The 19,626-nt window shown below is 45.2% G+C and overlaps 1 protein-coding gene and 1 long non-coding RNA gene across 10 annotated transcripts in view; one reads left to right on the top strand and one right to left on the bottom strand.

Moving 5' to 3' along the window:
* The window catches only part of LOC149875785 (uncharacterized), a 44,538-nt gene extending 27,367 nt beyond the window's left edge, over positions 1–17,171 (top strand). Inside the window, exons 2-4 of the long non-coding RNA XR_016439765.1 lie at positions 15,845–16,009; positions 16,120–16,230; positions 16,574–17,171. This is a non-coding gene — a long non-coding RNA (uncharacterized LOC149875785). The remainder of the gene's footprint in view (positions 1–15,844; positions 16,010–16,119; positions 16,231–16,573) is intronic.
* DTNB (dystrobrevin beta) overlaps positions 1–19,626 on the bottom strand; it is a 367,922-nt gene that overhangs the window by 276,797 nt on the left and 71,499 nt on the right. For all 9 annotated transcript variants that reach the window (XM_090031193.1, XM_090031196.1, XM_090031197.1 and 6 more), the window contains one exon: positions 3,995–4,161. In XM_090031193.1, coding sequence (XP_089887319.1) covers positions 3,995–4,161 — 167 coding nt within the window. The remainder of the gene's footprint in view (positions 1–3,994; positions 4,162–19,626) is intronic.

Here is a 19,626-nt window from a genome sequence, read left to right as displayed (position 1 = left end):
TCATGGGATACCAGATCAAAAGCTTTTCTGAAGTCAAGATATATGACATCAATCTCTTCTCCCTTGTCCAGGTGATAGGTCACCTGGTCGTAGAAGGAAATGAGATTGGTCAAACAAGACCTACCCGCAACAAACCCGTGCTGGCTACCCCTTAGGATGTTAGCCTGGGCCAGTCCCTCAAGGATGGCCTCCTTAATAAACTTTTCTAAGATCTTCCCCAGGATAGAAGTCAGACTGATGGGCCTGTAGTTAGCCGGATCCACTCTCCTCCCTTTCTTGAAGATCGGCACCACATTGGCCTTCTTCCAGTCTTCGGGCACGACACCAGAGCACCAGGAGCTCTCGAAGACCCGTGCCAGGGGCTGGGCTATGACGCTTGCCAGCTCCTTGAGTACTCTGGGGTGCAGACTGTCAGGGCTGGCTGACTTGAAGGTATCCAGCTTCTCAAGATGTTCCTTGAAGGCTGCTATCAAATCCCACCTCAGTCTTCTCTTCTGCAGACTATGGACTTCTTGAGATCGTGCTCCATGATCTTTCCAGGTAGTGAGGAGAAGATGACTGGCCTGTAGTTCCCCAGTTTCTCCTTCTTCCTCCTCTTAAAGATGAGCACTATGTTTTTTTTCCTTTTCCTGTCACCTGGGACCTCACCTGAGCCCCACATCTCTTCTCCCAATCAAATCAAACACAAAGGAAAAACCCCAGCAGCAACAAAAATTGTGGTCTTCATTTTAAACGGTCCAGGAATGCATACGTTTTGATTATGAGCCTCAGCCTGAAGTTGTGTGGATCTTTCCTGATACAGGTCCATCTGAGGTAAGATAGTGCTGGACCACAGCCAAGACTCAACCTTTTTATTTCCTACTCTCTCCTGATCATAGGAACTAGTGGAAGAATTCTCCTTTTGGGGTGTGCTATTTTTTTATTCCCAATTTATGAAAAATAGCCATGCTGTTATGACAGTCCTCCCAGATCTTTTTGGTTTCTCTGTCCACAAAACCCAAAGCGAAACACAAACCCTTGAAGAGTTTTGGAAATAAGATGGCCAGAAGATAGAGCCCTCACAGCAATGTACCTCAGTTCAGCATGGCTACCACTGAAAACCAGCTTAGTACAGGCAGGGCCTTACACGAAGCATTCTGACTCTGCTGGAATCGCTCTGTTCTAGACTTGTCTCCTTGCCCTCCTTTTTTCCCTTTGGATTAGCACACTTGGATGAGCTCATCTAGCCTCCAGGTTTCAATTCCCTTTGATGGTGACTACTACTAACCTGAACAACTAACAAATACAAAAAGCACTTTCTCTTCTTCAAACCATTTTTTTGGTTTCTTAACATGGGCATACAATTCCAGAATCATACTGGGTACCTCTCCTACAAATGGCAGCAGCTAATTCTTTGTTATTCTATTAGCACCCCGTCTAAAATCTCCCTTTCCTCTACACACCCGCAGCTGAAATCCTTGCTTATTTGTTAATGCATTTCGACTAATGCTGCAATTTTCTTTTTGAGCAACCTGCTTCTCATCTTGTTCTTCCTCCATCTATCCACCATGCTACTGTTTAGAAAGCAGGGGGCATGTTACTCTTCTTTCACTAGAGTCAACATCACACAGTAAATTTCAGGTTTCTCTCATCTCCCCCAAGGCTCCCATCCATCATTATTTCCCCCATGCACATCTTTCCATTTGCTCTGCCAAACTCCCTTTTGCTTGCTTTATTTTCATGTGCTTTTCATCTACTTGTATCCTTATTATGCTTTTTTCTATGCTTCCTATATGTGTGCCTAGAGTCATGAAGAAGCAGGGTTGGAGGGGACCTCCAGAGGTCATCTAGTCCAACCCCCTACCAAAGTAGGATCAGCTGTATCCAAACCATCCTATACAAATCCACAGTCTAACTCTTAGTAACACAACAGTCAGTTCTGACATAATACAAGACATAACACCCGAACCTGTCACAGGTAAAACAGGGGGACCACGGTGCCCCACGTTCTGCTGCTGCAAAGGTTGTTAATATACATTTGTGAGCTCCAAGGCTGAGGAAAGCAAAAAATCCCCACAGCCCATACCAATCTGACCATGGGGTAAAATTTTCCTGACCCCAACTATGGTGACTAGTCTGACCCTGAGCGGAGAGGCAAGACCCTCTAGCCAGGATCCTCCATGTTTAGTCCCAGCAGGAGCATTGGCACCCCAGCAGCACTCCCTCTGAGCTGTGCAGTCACATCTGGCAGTGCGGCATGAGCGAGCCTGCATGGCTGCACACACCACACACTCAGAGGGAATGCTGCAGCCCAGTCAAAATCCCCACCGTTGGCTGTAGCCAACACTCAGTGCCTCTGAGGAAGGCTTAAAAAACCCCCAAATGGATGTAGCAGCAGAAAGGTAAAAAAACCCCTTTCTCCCAGCCCCGTGCAACAACCAGTAAAGTCCAGAAGCATGAGAAATAACTGCAGAGGAACATAGGCATAGCTATGCCTAGATCATCCCTGATCAGTAGCTATCTTGCATTTTAAAATGTCCACTTTCTTTATTTAAATCATGCTTTGAAAAGTATTTCTTCCATATAAACCACCAAGAATAAGATATCAAATAAACTATGATAAATGCATAGATTTTAAGGCAAGAATTAGCCTTTAAAATAATCTAATTTGCTGTTTGAAAAGGTCTGTCTTTCACTTCCATATACCGGACCTCATTATACCTGGTCTTTTGGATTAAAAAGCAATCTACTACTAGAAATCTCCTCTTCATGTAGGAAACTGTAGTCAAGACTCTTTTCAACCTTCTTCTGAACAAACTAAATAGATGGAGCTTTTTAAGTCTCTCCCTGTAAGGCAGGGGTGGCTAGCCTGTAGCACATGCACCCGAAGTGGCAAGGGCAGCCTGTGTGTGTGGCACATGACTAGTCAGGGAGGGAACAGGGAGCACAGCTACAGATAGGGCAGGCAGCAGAAAGCAGAGCAGCAGTTTATGCAGGAAGTCCAGGACCAAGAGCAGAAAGCAGAGCAGTAGACTGGCCAGGGAAGACTGGCAGACAGAGAGAGTGCAAGGCTTAATTTGTGGCACACCTGCCAAAAAAGGTTGGCCTCCCACTGCTATAAGGTATGCATCACCTGTCCTCAGGTGATCTGTAATGCCTTGAGAAGTGAACATTGTCTAGTTACCCATCTCAACTTTATTGCCTATCTTAGATAAGATTCTTGGATTAAGGGTCCCAATCCTGCTGCAATCACCTGATCTTTGGCCAGGACCATATCTGAGCTAGTCTGAGATCCTGGTGTAGTCCTAACCCTGCTATGCATTTAGTTTAAGGTGCGATGGAAACCAACCACAAAAATATTACACATTTTTGTGCAATATTTTTGTGGCTGACTTCCCTTTCTGTGGTGCTATTAATTCCCTGAGTGTGTGGCTGGGTTACTACCTGAGACATAATTAACAGACTAACATTTTTGAAGTGTAACATCTGTCTGGGGCCTCTAATATCTACAACACAGCTCCACACATGATGATGGCATTTAAATTAGTTATCTTTATATATATATATGATATTCCCCCCCATCCCCCCTCAAGGATTACACCTATCTTGAAAACATACCTCCCTTGCATAGAGTGCACACTCAATGATTTGGCTTTCTTGTCTATGAAGCCACTGGAACTACAATGAGTTATCAGGCTGTTAGTAAAGGCTATGAAGTAAAAGGAAACAGGAGAGCAAATGCTTTATTCTCTGCAAATCAGATTATGAGTTCTGCCAGAAAAGGGACTCTGTCATCTTCTATACTCTGTATACCAGGGAGTAGACAACATTCAACAAACGAGTAAAATTATTTAAAATGAACAATAAAAAGTATGATGGGCCTATTTATAACCTATATGAACAGCGTTCAGAGATCTACCATGGGGTTTTGAGTCCATTATGAAAATGTTTCTAGCTTTTGAAAGAAAAGTATTTAGAGATGGTGGGGTCAGCATTACAAACAAATTTGAGTTACCCAAGAGGAATGCTCCTTCATCTGATGTTGGTTGCTATGAGGGCCATTTGCATGGCCACGCCAAAAACAGTTTTGACAGAGCTGGTAGTTGTGGCACTGCTGGCATCGGTACCGGAAACCCATCATGCTCTCACACCGGCAATATGAACATTCCACAGGATGGAAGACTTTAAGGGGGGAAAAAAGAAAGAAGCAATAAGAGAATCTTAAAAAAAACTATTGATTTTACCATGATCTGGAAAAACAACAACGATAAAAGTAAATTTGAGTTCTCAAATTCCTGAATATCAAAATAGAAGTTGAAAATGAACACGTACAGGTATCAGTTACATCATACAGTTTTAAAATTATTTCCATTTAAATTTATCCCTATTTAGTTGCATTCTTATCCTGAAGACTGTACACAATTTCTGGAGTCCACGTAGTATGTAAAAGATTTTCAAATCTAATATAGTGCAATCTTCCAAAGAAGGCAGTGAAATTCTTACTTCAGGATATTTTAAAATTAAATTGACTCAAGTACTAAATACACAAAAGGAAACAATTGGGCAATGTCAGAGAGAATTTTGCATCTATGTCATCTGAGTTCATCACAAAATAATAGATGTTGCAAACTGTCAAACCCAGCCAGTACCTACATGTAAAGCATGAATTAAATTTTTGAGTATTCAGAATTGTGCTAGCAGCCTCAAACTAGTACAGATGCCATCCCTTACAATCTAAATTAGACATACCCCGAATACTGAAGATCATAAAAGAGAAAAGAAGATAAAAGGAAGGAGGTATGAGTACACTAAATCACTCCTATTTCTTCCTCTTTGGGATTTATTTAGTCTAACCTTTCCCTCATCCTTCATTCTTCTTATGAAAGATGATAAAATTGAGGTTTTAGGAGAGATGGAATGAGCAATATATAAATGAGGTGAAGACAGTAATTTGGCAAATAGAGTGAGTTTGAAAAAGGGATGGCAAAAGAAAGGCACGTAGATGGAAATGGAAGAAACATACAACTGGCACCACTACTGGAGTGGAGATAACAGAGAAGGAAAATATATTGCTGATATGGACTTTGGCCAAGCTCTGTAAGATCATGAACTCAAAAAGATAAGGAACTTAAACTTGATTTCCTGACGGTATGAAAACCAGTAAAAAAATAAATAAATAGATGGAGAGATATTTTAATAAAAATACATGAGACAACTTTTTACGGCTAGATTGTGTGGGGCAACACCCAGGATCAGCGATTATTAGAAACAAGCTTTTGGCTGTCAGGAGAGAAAGCAAGAGGAAGATATTTCTGCAACACTCTGATAAAAAGTGACAGGACTTGGTTGCAGCCTAAACACAGGATAAACAAATCCGACTTGCAAACAAGTCTACAGCCTTGGATGACTGAGGAAGACGGCGTCATCTGTTGTAACCATCACTCACTCCCCCCATCCTTTTTAACTTCATGTCTCTGCTGTCGCTAGCCAGTCTACCAGCTTTTCCTCTGTTCTCCCCTGCACTAGAAGAAATCGTTTCACATCTGCTCCCTGCTGCCATCTGCTCAGCTCCAGTGATATTTATTCCAATTCTGACCTTCCTTCCTGCTGTACCCTCTCCTCCTCCACCCATCCTAGCCACTCTTTCCTCTTCTCCTCTTGCTACACCTCTAAAAAGATCACAGCCACCCGCACACCACCTCTTTATATCTCACTTCTTCCAGCTCCTGGCTCTCTGAGATATGACACTCTTCATTTACACAGTCTCTGCAGCTGCTGTCTCCTGACACCCTTTCCAGCTCTCAAGGCCTGGTCTCCTGGATCAGACTGCGGGGGGGTGTTACACCTCTTCCTTGCACTGTTTCGGAGCCCTCTACTCCCCTATCCCCAGCTCTTCTGAGAAACAACGCATCTCCTCTCTTCCCTTTCATATTACTGTCTTCTACTCTCCTCTCAATGCTTCCCCATTCTCCTCCTCCAATTCCTCCTCCTTGCCTTTCTATTGTCTTCTCTGCACAGCTTCCCATGCTTGTCCTCAGTGACTTCAGCTGCCCAACCGTGACCAATCCAACATCTCAGGTACCCACTTATCATCATTCACCTTGAAGTCTTGGTTGAATTCTCCACTCACCAAAAGGGGCAGTCCCTCAACTAGATCTTCAGAAAGCACTGCTCTTTCTCTGATTTCAGCTGCCAAATTAATAGGATCATAGGAAAAGTAGGGCTGCAAGGGGCCTTAGGAGGTCATGTAGCCCAGCCCCCTACCCAGGACAGGATTTCTCAGTAAAAACCAACCCAGCCAAGTGTCTGTTTAACCAGTTCTTAAAACATCCAAGGGCAGTTTCCACAAGCTCTCCAGGTATCCTGTCCCAATGCTTAACCACCTTCACAGTGAGCAAGTTCTTCCTAATATCCAACCTAAATGTCCTTTGTTACAGTCTGAGGCCATCACTTCTAATCGTGCTCCATATGGACACAGAGTTGTATACCTCCTTCCTCTCTGTAATCACCCTGCAGGTATCTGAAGACTGATTTCAATTCTTTCAAAGTGTTCTCTTCTGTAGACTCAGTCATCATAGTTTTTTTTCAGCCTTTGCTTATAAGTCATGCTTCTCAGACCTCTGATTGTTTTGGTGCACTCTGCTGGACTCTTTTCATTCTGTCCACATCTTTCCTGAAATGGAGGGCCCAAAACTGACTGCTGCACCAGATGAGACATCAATGCCAAAGAAACTAGAAGAATCACTTCCCTTGATTTGCAAATAACACTCATGCTGATACAACCCAGTGTGCTATCGACTTTTCTTGCAACAAGACTTTTCTTGCAGCTTGTGTTCCACTGTAACCCCTGGGGTCCTCTTCTGCAGTACCGCAGCCTAGCCAGTCATCCCCCAGGCTGTATTTGTACATGCATTTATTCCATCTCAAGTGTATGACTTATACACTTGGCCTTGTTGAATCTCATATGACTGGACCATACATGGACCATTTTTGAGTCTGTCCATGTAATTCTGGATCCTAGCCCTCCCCTCCTGAGGGTCTGCAACTCCACTCAATTTGGTGTCATCCACCAATTAGCTAAGCATGCACCCAACTGCATCACCTAAATCAGGGGCGGGCAACTATATTGTGTGGAGGGCCACTTACCCAGTTTTGGCAGGCTGTTGAGGGCTGAGTGGGTAGTGCCGCCCCTTGACAGGTGCCCCACCTCTTGACAGGTGCCCTGCCCCCTGGTCACCATCTTGGGACCAATGTCCCAATGTCTTCGGACCAATGTCCCAGGGCCAGCAGCGGTGGGGCCCAAAGTGGGGCACAGGCTGGCAGGGGTCTGTGGAGCCAGGCTGGACTGCACCGGCAGGAAGACGGGGGGAGCTGGCCTGGCTCCATAGAGCCCCTGCTGGCTGGGACCCCACGCTCCTGACACCCTGCTCTGGGCCCCACTGGCACGGGCCCTGGGACACCAGTGCAGGCCCCGTGCTCCCGCTGGCGCCCCACCCACTCACTCCCAGTGCCCCCAAGCCGTGCGGTACAGGTGGGCGGCAGTGCACAGCCCTAACCTGCTGCTTGCTGGCAGGGGAGAAGCTGGTGCTGAGAGTGGGGAAAAGTGGCCCCTCGCCCGCCCCATGGCCGGTGCTCCCTGCTGCAGCCACTTGCAGCCCATGCGAGACTGTCTGGAGCAGGCACAGGCAGCCCCACACAGGCTGCGAGCGGCTACAGCATGGGGCACTGGCCACGGGGCAAGTGAGGGGCTGCTTTTCCCTGCGCTCAGCACCAGCTTGTAACCCAGCCCCGCTACCAGCCTGGGCCCTGCACCAGCTCTGGGCTCACCCATCAGAGCTGTGAGTGGTAACAGCAGCTGCAGGCCCCCTGCTTGCCACGCTGGGCAGTGTTGGCTGCTGCTGCCCACCCACAGCTCGTGCACTGGACAGCGCAGAGGCGCTGGTGGCAAACACTGCCCAGTATGGCAAGTGGGTGGGCCGCAGCTGCTGTTGCCATGCGCAGCCCTGATGGGTGAGCCCAGAGCTGGCGCAGGGCCCAGGCTGGCAGCAGGGCCAGGTGACAAAATGGTGCTGAGTGTTGGGGGCAGGAAAAGCAGGCCCTCGCCTACTCTCTGCCCTGCGTTGTAGCCGCTTGCAGGCCTCCTGGGGCTGCCTGTGCCTGCTCAGGACAGCCCTGCGCAGGCTGCGAGTGGCTGTAGTGTGGGGCGCCGGCCTCAGGACAGGGGAGGAGATGCTTCCCTCCACACTGGGAAGGAGCCCAGGGAAAAGCTGAGCGTGGGGGGAGGGAAAAGCGGCCCCTCTCCCGCCCTGTGGCCGGTGCTCCCTTCTGCAGCCATGCGCAGCTCGCAGCCCATGAGGGGCTGTCCAGAGCAGGCACAGGCAGCCCCAGGCGGGCTGTGAGCGGCTGCAGCACGAGGCACCAGGCACAGGGCGGGCGAGGAGCCACTTTTTCTTCCCCCCCACCACTCAACTTTTCCCTGGGCCACTTTTCCCCGGGCTCCTTCCCTGCCTGGTCTCCTCCCCTGCCCCTCTGCCCGCCCTCCCCCCAACGGTTCCAGCATGGGGCAGCTATATGGTCTCAGACCAGAAGCCCCTGCTGGGGCTTCCAGCTGTGGGGGGCAGGGCCGGGCAGGCCCTACTGTTGGGGGAGCCCACTGGTCTAAATCTTTAGTAAAGTTATTAAACAATGCCAGACCCAGGAGAGATCCCTACAGAGCTCCACATGATACCTCTTCCCAACCCTAAATGGTTTAATGTCTGAATCATAGAAAACGAGGACTGGAAGGGACCTCAGGAGGTCACATCTAGTCCAACCCCCTGCTCAAAGCAGGACCAGACCCAACTACATCATCCCAGCCAAGGCTTTATCTACCTGGGTCTTGAAAACCCCCAAGGATGGAGATGCTGCCACCTCTCAGGGTAACGTGTTCTAGTGCTTCACTGCCCTCCTCATGAAAAAGTTCTTCCTAATATCTAACCTCAGCTCCCCTTACTGCAACTTGAGCCCATTGCTCCTTGTTCTGTCATCTGCCACTACTGAGTCCAGCTCTATCCTCTTTGCAATCCCCTGGCAGGGAATTGAAGGCTGGTATCAAATCCCTGCTCAGTCTTCTCTTCTGCAGACTAAATCAGCCCAGGTCCCTCAGCCTTTCCTCAGAAGTCATGAGCCCCAGCCCCATACCCATGTTTGTTGCCCTCTGCTGGGACTATTTGTTGAGTATAATGATCCAGCCAATTATGTATCCACCTTACAATACTTTCATCCAGTGTGAATTTCCTTAGCTTATTAATGAGAATGTCATTGGAGACAGTGTCAAAAGCCTTGCTGAAGTCAAGGTATATCACATCCACTGCTCTCCCCACATTCCACAGAGCCTGTTACTTTATCATAGAAGGAAGTCAGGTCAGATAGGCATGATTTGCTTTTGATGAATCCATGCCGGCTGGTCCTGAACATCCCGTTCATGTCCAGATGCTTCAAAATAGATTCCTTGATGACCTGCTCCATAATGTTTCTGGATATCAAGGTAAATCTGTAATTCCTTGGATCCTTCTTCTGACTTCTCTTAAAGGTGTGCACTACAAACCTTCATGAATTCTCAAAGATGACCACCAGTGTTTCTGAAATTACCTTGAATCATTGTTGTTGCCCTCTGCTGGGCTCTTTCCAATGAGCCCACAGTCAAAAGAAATTTAACAAAGACCAGTATGAAGTCCCGCACTTCGGACTGAATAAATGCATGCACACATATAGATTGGAGAATGACTGGCTGCAGTACTAGAGGACCTGTGGGCTACAGGTGACCATAAGCTGAATATGAATTTATCTGCAATCTGCCTCCATCAGGTCTTTCTTATACCTACTTTCTCAGCCATTCCACGTTCTAGCCCAACCATATTACTGATTTCTCACCTGCTCTCAGTCAACACCTTTCCTACTCTCTCTTCAACTCATTTGGTTGTTGATTTGCTCTCCATGCTTTATTCTCCTCCACTCTTGGCCCTTTGGTCCCTCTTTCCTACTGCCTCTCTTATCCCTGCTCATGATTATCCTTGTTGAAGCCCAATACCACCTCCCTCCCTTCCACTTCTTATACTGTATAAGATCTCCAGCAAGAGTCATGGAACCAGGTTGACATGCTCCACTACATAAATTTATTCTTTCCTCCTCCACTTCTGGCATCCATCTAGCTGAATTCTGCTTTTCCAGCTTAAAATGAACCAGCACAGCTGTGTTTTTGCTAATTTTGACTCACCTCTCAAGCTTCTCCTCCTCCTGCCTCAACTTCTTTCTCTGCACACAATCTCATCAATTTCTTCCATGGAAAAACTGGCAAATACGATGTGACTTTCTGTGTTCCCTTCCGTCTTCCTTTCCTACAATTCTCTTCTTCTCTTATCAGAGATTCAAAAGCTGCACGTTTGCTCCCCTCTTCAAACCCGTCCATTTTTACCAGTGAGCTGTGTCCCATCTCATTTCCTGATCTACTTCATGCCCGCTCTCACTCACCTTACCTGTCATCCTCTCAACTTTCTCACACCTCTCTGACTCTTTCTTTTCACAATACAAGTAAACTGTAATCTCCTTAGTTTTAAGAAAAAGCCAATTTAATCCCAAACCTTCTCCACCCAGTTTCTGCCCTTTGCATTCCACTTTAAGATTATGCTCTCTTGTGCTTTAATGACCTCTTCCCAACCAAAACTCAAACCATTACATACTGTCCTCATCTCCTCGGCTTGTCTATAGCCACCTAAAAAAATTGAGCATGCTAAATTTCTTGAAATCATCTTGAATTCACTTGGCCCTCTGTGTCCATCTTTATTTTGATTCTTGAATAATTAGTTCCTTGGGGCAAAAAGCAATTCTTCTCATTCTATACTTCTATTGCATCCATCACAATAGGGTCCCGAACCATGACTAAGGCTTCCTAGGTACTGTGATAATACAAATAACATTAATGAATGCAGTGGTAAGGTGTTTATGAATAAAAATATTGGGATCACTCCACTTCATTGAGTTTCAGATTATGGTGAATCCCGCAGGCTCAAATATCTAGGACAGAATGAGAGGTACAAGACTAAACGACAGCAGATTAATCCAGACTGGAGAAGTATTAGGGCCTACATAGACATGACAGTCATGTCTATATAAATGCAGAAGAAATGAACAGAGCTATAATTTCTTAAAGGGGGTGAGGAACACCACTCCTCAGACTATAGAGGTCGTGGCAAGGAAAGGAGTGCCTGGAGCCCCCAGGCTGGCAAGGGTCATGGGGAAGCTAGGAAGGGATCAGGTGCTTAAAGGAGGGACCTGCACCACGGCTGCCAGCCCTGCCTATCTGGCGCAGACATGATGTGGCCCCAGAGCTGCTCCTGCCAGGGCTGCTGAGAGCATCTGTGCAAGGAGCTGTACTCTTCTGGGGACAGTGATAGCAGTGGGGGGGTTGGCTTCTCCTTCCAGCACCTGCTCCCTACCCACCTCCCTGGTCCCAGGTATCCCCCAATGACCAAAAACTGGGGCTGAAAGGAAAAACCTGCATACCACTGCCACTGTCCCCAGCTGAACCCAGGACCCTGCACAGCTGCTCACTGTAGCCCACAGATGGAGTAGGGCAGAAGCAGCTCTTGGGCTCCCCCTGCATCCAACTCACTCAGGAGTGGTGGACAGGTGGTGGTGAGTCCACACCACTGCTCCCCTCCTGAATCCACACCCCCCAGATACTTGTATCTTGTTATGTTCGCTGAGCCATATATCACACATTACCCTATACTCCAAGGATTCTACTAGTCACCTCTGAATTCACTCCCTCCAAATGCAGGAGACTGGACTGTCCATGGTATTTCCTTCTAGTCCTATGATAACCAAGCATAAAATGTAGAGAGAGAAGAACAGTTTTAAAACATAGCCTTTAAGAAACCGTGTAGGAGAGAGCTGTCAAATGACACTAAGAACAACTAGTAATAAAAAAGAACGGAAAAAGCAGGACAGAAGACAGCTAAGATGTCAAAGGAGAGAATGTAAACAGAAAGCAGGATGAGGACAGAATAAGTCTTGAGAATGAGGTAAGAGGAGGTTATTCAAGGTTTTAGTGCAAAAACATTCTTAAGAAGATTTTGGCACCTAAAAAAAAGCATTTGCTTGAAACTATGGAAAACAGAGAGGTGATGTTGGGAGAAACATATATTGAGACTTCACTTTACCCTGAAGAACCTCAGATGACCACAGTAATCCACCCATTCATGACCTGGAAATTAGATTACTGTAACATAATATACTTAGGAATGATATTGCTGGCTTTAAAAAGGCTTTTAAAAAATGCAGCTGCCTATTTCACAACACATGCAAGCAGGAGCCTACCACTCCAAAGGCTTCGTAGTGTATAGTATCAGCCCTCATACCCAAAGTCAAGTTCAAGGCTTTGGTTCCAATTTTTAGATTTCTTTATGGAATCAGTCCAAACTACAAGAGAAGCAGCCTCATTCTTCCCTCCTGCATTCCTTTGCAACAATTGGGTCATCACGCACAAGAGTTTAGTGTACATTAAAAACAGATTTGTTGGACAGTAGCCCTGGAAAGAGGAACTCCTGGAATACATCAAATTGTTCACACAAACCTCACTGCCATCAAAATTGAATAGAACACAATCTCAAGCATCAATTTCCAATAATTAACCTGGTCTACATTCAAATGCATCCTCCTCTGGTAGGCTGAGGGGAAAAATGACACCCTAAATTGTTGTTTTTTTAATCCTTGTAAAACCAACTGGTAACAATTATGGTTGAGAAAAATGTCTAGAATTTAGGATTAAGTGAAGAAGCATGAAAGATGCTGCAGTTTCACCAAAACAGTGAATAAGTCTTCCTAAATGCTAAAAATGAAAACATTTGGGCCCAATCGTATCGTATAGTTTTATACACCATTTCTCAAAGCTGATGGTGGCTTTTAAAGGGCAAGCAAACAGGCTATCTCTGGCTGCTGATTCAAACTACATGGTCTTAGGTAGTATCATCCTTCTGGTCAAGGCACAGAGAACAGAGGTAACCATATAACAAACCCCAGAACTATGTTATGCCAGAAATCAGTCAGTGAAGGACTTTCTCTGCCATCTTTCTTGCTCTGGCTTTTAGGTATGCCTTGATTTCTGATACCTAATGTGCCAAGCAAAATTGGCTAAAATGTATTTGCTAGGGACAGCCTTTTTGAAAAGTACCTCCACATTTTTCTATCATCTGTATTTGTCAACACTACTGTATAGTTTCATAGTTTCTAGGGTCGGAAGGGACCTGAGCAGATCATCGAGTCCGACCCCCGTGCCATGGCAAGAAAGAGTACTGGGGTCAAATGACCCCAGCAAGGTGTACATCTAACCTCCTCTTAAACACCCCCAGGGTAGGGGCCAGCACCACTTCTCTTGGAAGCTGGTTCCAGACCCTAGCTGCCCTGACTGTGAAGTCGCGCCTCCTGATAGCTAACCTAAACCTACCCTCTGCCAGCTTGTGACCGTTATTCCTGGTCACTCCTGGCGCTGCTCGGGGGAACAGTGACTCCCCCAGTGCCTGCTGGTCCCCCCTGACTAGTTTATAACAGGCCACTAGATCCCCCGTCAGCCTTCACTTTTGGAGGCTGAACAGGTTCAGGTCCCGCAGCCTGTCCTCGTAGGGCCTACCCTGTTGTCCCCTGATCATACGAGTGGCCCTCCTCTGGACCCTCTCCATGCTGTCAACATCCCTCTTGAAGTGTGTATCCCTGAATGTAGGTTTTTGAATGCTGAAGGAAGGTTAAAGCAAGACCAACAGGCCCAGAGATCTTCAGACTCCCCTTTGGCCACAGGTTCATGTGAACACACACTCTCTTAGCCACAGCAGAAGGGCAAAGGACCTTAATGTCTGCAAGAGTGACACACCATGGGGAGGGAAAACATGAGACCCACAGTTAGGGGCCCTGTAGAAAGGCAGAGAGCAAATCTGGGCAGCGAAAAGGTGAGAGGAGGCACTATGCCTTCATGCCCTTTGGACTCCTGTTTTAGGACCTTTATGAAGGGAGTGGGAGAACTGAAGGTCCATATTTCTCAGGGGAAAACTCACCACCATAACCATAATTCAGGAAAGGTCTCAAATGAGAGGAGGAAGAGCAATAGATGGAGTGGTTTCTGCTTCTAACAAACTCTTTGAAGAGGCAAGAAGTGAAGAATGCCATCCAACCTAAAGCCCCAAATATTATTCAACTACCAACTTACTCATGTGGGGAGGAAGGAGAGTAAAAGAGGCTGTACATCAAGCCATTAACACTGGTCCAGATATATTGGGGTGGGCAAAATGCAGCCCACAGGCTGGATGCGGCCTGCCAGGCCATTCTACCTGGCCTGCAGGGCCCATAATAATTTAGAAAATAAATATTTATCTGCCTCTGGCTGCCTGTCATGAAGCCCTCAATGGCTTGCCAAAACTCAGTAAGCAGCCCTCCACCCGAAATTAGCTCCCGCCCCTGAGATACATGCTCCCAAAGACATAAGCAATCCAGTTGTGCTCCTGGAGTGTAGGATCTTGGTCAGCTCTGAATGTGCCCTGATAATGGGAAGCACATTGACAGCTTGGATAGCAGAAACATCAATACAATTTATAAGTTTCAGGGGTGCAATCAGAGCATTTTCTGATCTTTTACCCCAGGAAGACAAAATTACCTCTCTCACTTTTTAAAAGAGGGATAATCCCTCTGTAAGGCAGAAGGATGAATCAAACTCACTGGCATTTCTCCCCAAAAAGGCACCAAAATTCATCCCAATGAAAGGTCATCTGATGTGAAGAAAAGGAGAAGCAACTTATAGCTCCTGACTAGAACTACTCAAACTAGTCAGAAATACTTAAGCAGGACATTAAGCATGCTTCACAAATCATATAATTCTTCCTAAGAGAAGCTGAAAATCCAGCTGCTTCTTCAGAGCCCTGAACAGAAAATACATTTTCCTTACTTGGGGGCGGTGGGGGTGATTGGAATAAGTCCCAACACCAAATGAAGCTTCTTTGCAGAGGAACAGGATGATAAAGTATACCCAACACCTATCCTCTTTATAATTGCCCTTCAAGTATTTGAAGATGTATCAGATACCTGAAGGGTGATTATAAGGATGATTTAGGGTAGGAGATGGGACTAGATTCAATGGCCTCAAACTGTAGCAGAGGAAATTTAAGTTGGAGGTAGGAAGAACTTTGTGAGTATGAGGGTGGTCTGGCATTGGGACACGCTACCTAGAGAACCTGTGATCCTCGGAGACTGACACAAGCAGACCAAACAGACACTTGGCTAGAATGGCTTAGCCGGGGATGACCCTTCCTTGAGCAGGTGGCTGGACTAGGCTGAACTCATGAAATCCCTTCCAGCCCTACTTTCCTATGATCCTTCAAAGATAAAACCAAAGAAATTGGAGTTTAACAACCAAAATTATTAATGTTCACAGAGAACCTATTTGTTGCCTACAGTGCAGACACAGGTGAAAAAGAAAACTTTTCTAGCCATGTTGATACTGTTGCCAGCCCTGGCCATTTTCAAGGGCCCAGGCCAAGCTGCAGAAGTGTGGCTAAGCAGATGGCCCCAAAGCCTGCTTCTGAGCGGCCACAGAATGAACCTTTGCAGACATGACATCAGCTTGGTCAGCAAAGTAAAAGCAGCAATCAGCACGTCCAGCTAAACCAGTAATGAGATCCAATTAGAGCACAAAGCCTGAAAGGAGACATTATAAGGGAAGATCACACATTAGATAATATAGATCTATCACAACGCAGATTTATCTTAAAATGTTAATAGTAATAATCTGTGTAACCAAATGTAGTCGATGTTGTCTTGCTCTAATAGATATCTTTTTGCCAAGTTTCTAGATCAGTTGTGAAAACAAAGCAGCCTTGTGTACAGAAGACCATAAACTTTGGGAAGAGAAAGACTGGCTGACAGCTAGCAGTCTTCCCTGATGCTGCAGGAAGGTGATAAGGAATCCTTCCTTTCAGAAGTCTAACCTACACGGGAACATAAATCCCAAGTAAGCGACATCTTCCAAATCCACAAGAGGCCTGGTTCAATCCAGTCCCCAAATTAAACAAAGACAGTTGAAAAAAACCAAATTAGATGGCTTATTCTTATGTTCTACAGATGGAAGGCACTGGCTGGAGGGAAATTTGGAGAACTCAGAAATTCAAGAAGACCTGCTGCCTATCTGCATGCCACTCTCCTTCCCCACCTTGATCTCCCCAGCCAGTGTAGGTAAGAACCTATATTGTGCTGTCACAGGATGCCAGGAAACTGTTTGTTTTTGTATTTGGGGACAAAAACTATAAAAGACTGGGCTGTAGACCTGTTTCTTGCTTCTTTTATCAGTAGCCAACTTGCAAGTTTACTTGTCATTCAGGTAACAATACCTAGCTAGGATGATAGGAAAGTAAAGGAAAGGGGAAGATAATTTCTTTTAATGCAATTAGGTACACTTTCTTATATTTCTTCTTTTGTCATGGACAAAAGGAGAGAGGGAAAAACAATACAAGCATTATGGTTTTTTTCCACTTCAGAAGTTATCTTTAGTAATGATATCTTCTACTTTTTTGTACAGGCCCTAGTTCCCTGGAATTTTACCAAAACGGATTCAAAGGCCAACTGTATGGCAAAATACTCATCTTAAGTTGGACATGAAAACTGAAGTATGTCTTTTCAAAATACTGTTCCGGGTTTCTTTAGAATAGCATTTCTTTAATAAGCAAGCTTTATGTGATCTCTTATAAGAGAAGAGGATTTTTCCTACCTTCAAATTGGACTTCTCCAAGGGAACAAGCTCAGTCCACAACTTTTTTTTTCTGTTTCACTTATATCACACTTGAGCAGTTACAGATGGCCACAGAAACCACACAATTCCAGGTGTCATCAAGCTTCGCTGAAGTACCTTAGCAAGGACTGCTACAGGACTTTAATTGAAATAGGCAGAAACAGGGAAAGAGATAAAGGTCTGGTTGGAAGGGAAAGTTAGGAAACAGAAATGCTCTACTGTGACAAGGTGCAATCAAGAAGAGAGTTTGCATCGTACTGCCAACCAACAATGGATCATGAAAAAGTGGTTACAGAGCCACATTGTCCAAGAATGAAAAATTAAGAGTTAACAGTAGAGAAAAAGAATCAATAAAGTAAGACAGAGAACTGAAGGGTGGGTCATTGTGCACTGGACTTGTTTTATCAGAGAAACATTATCTAGGCGCTGAATGAAGAATTCAAGTCCACAGTGAATGAGCTCTATACAAAATGCTTCTATCCATAATAAAATGGAAAGATGCAAAATTATTCTTCAAGCACTGACAAAAGAAGCATTCCAACGAAGACTGTTTCAGGGAGCCACGTTTATAAATGTCACATTTGCAAAACTAGCCTCAAGAAATATTTCCCAACCTTACTGGTAGCGGCACCTCTAACTGCCATTCTGTACCCACTGAGGGCTGAACGGACCCTTGGCAAAGAGGCTGCGCTTACCAGGAGCTGGTTAGGAGTCGTCTTGGAATCGAGTCAGCTGCCTGTCTTCTGCACTGTGCACTCCCCAGACCTGCACTATACTGATACACAATGCCAGAGTCTACGATGCTTAAAAAAGACAAAAATAAAATTCTATAAATAGTAATGCAAGAAAAAAACCCAACTATGCTGCATCGCAGTTATATCTCCCAACGCAACACATACAATGACTGCAAAAGCCAGTAATTGAAAAGTCAAGGCATATACCTTACACTTCACTCAGAGGCACACATTTTACGACAACAAACCTAACCACCCCCAGAACCTTAACTCCACCCCACAGCAATGCCATCCTCCCATGAGACCCTTCCGTAGCTCTCTTGTCATAGGAAATAATCCCCGTTCCTCCTTTTGCCCCAACCACATCTAAAAAGCCCTAGAAAATTAAACATACTCAAGAATTCATTGAAACCCTAGTGCTTGGTGAACAAAGCCAACCAGAATGTCGTGAGCTGAGACTACTACTATGTTTATTCTTTAACAAATCAACCAAGAGTGCACAACATACTGATAGTCTATGAGAAAACGGGCTTGTAATACTATTACTGTGCCATCACTGCAGCAGCCTCTATTCTTTTCTCTTGCTTATTGAAGCTTGTCTTAGATTAACCTTTTAGGCATAGACAGTCTTTTGCCTTCTGTATTTTCATTAGCACAAATGGGTCTACTATATGCTAATACAACACAAGTAATCGGTCAACCCAGGCCTCATGCAGACATTCAGTTTCTCCTAGGAAAGTCACTGCACTCCCAGGAGAAATCACAAGTGTACAGCTATTAAGCCTTTTTCTCCTAAGTAAAAAGAGCCACTCTGGAGAAAACTAATCTGGGAACAATCAAGGTTAAGTCGCTCCCAGGAGAATTTCTCCTGGGAGATTGGATATCTACATGTTGTGGCTTCTCTCAGAAGAAAACGCAGTCTCTCTAGCATCCCTTCTCACCCCACCCCACCCCCACCTGAAGACAGTGTGTTGCTTCCTGGACTCCAGCAGGGAACAGAATATGTTTCCTTTTCAATCTCCACATTGTGCTACAGGGAACCACAGACTGACCGTGGGCAGCCCAAGTCAGCCAATCAGGGCTGCCTATGCACTGCTGCCATCTGTTGCCAAGCAGACTGAGGGAGGGAGCCTGCAGAACTAACAAAGATATGTGCCTAAGGCTCTCCCCACCCACCCCCAGCTGCAAGCTTTCCAAAAGTCAGGGCTTTCACATTCAAATGTCCATACACACTACTCTGGGTAAGTTTCTCTACTAGGAGAACAAACCTGGGGAATTCACCCAGATTATGTGAAACATGGTGCCCATGGGTATTATGGCACCCCCAAGGTTTATTCAGGTACCCACACACATTTTCACGATCAGTAAAAATCATTATTCCACCAAAAAATGCTGTCATTGCCGACTGAACTCAGAACAGCAACACTTCAAAAATTTTTTCACAGGCTGTATGCAACGGCCACCAAAATGAGACTGAGTCAGTGATGGAGTGGCACTTACTACTCCCTCCCCAAATGAAACCATGCCCATGCACATTTCCAGGATTCTAAATTCTAAACTTTAATATTCATATTGGTGCCTGCTGCTTTTTCTTTTAAATTCAAATGTGCCCTTGGGCACATAAACGTTGGGAACCCTTGTATTATAGCTTTCACTGGTATCTTATTTTTGACCTTTTAAAAAAACTCATCTACCTCACTTCTCCAGACTTTCTCCAAGAATTCTGATGACTGGTTGTATCTAAGCACTTCAAGTACTTCTTCCTCATATGATCCTTATATTATCCATTTTTACTCAGCAGAGACAAGGATTCAGATTACATAGCAACATATAATGCCATGTAATCTGAATCCCTGAATAGATCCATGTCTGAGCTAAGAATTAAACCCAGATCTATGGTCTTAGTTAGATCAGTTTTAGATGAGTCTTTAATCACAAAACTATCATCTCCTTCTTCACCCTGTCATTGCTTATTAAATCTAATGTATGCTGCAAGTCCTTTGGGATATGGTAGTTTGTGTTTTTTCCTGGTTTGGGTTTTTTTTGCACCACCAAACATATACGAAGTATGTCATAAAGATATCACATGGTCAATCCTGAAAGAGATTT

The sequence above is a fragment of the Crocodylus siamensis genome, chromosome 1 (assembly GCF_052110815.1).
Source record: "Crocodylus siamensis isolate JL-2025a chromosome 1, ASM5211081v1, whole genome shotgun sequence".
NCBI classification, from domain to species: Eukaryota; Metazoa; Chordata; order Crocodylia; family Crocodylidae; genus Crocodylus; species Crocodylus siamensis.
Note: the sequence above shows the minus strand (reverse complement) of the source record. Positions and strands in the feature narration are given on the sequence as shown.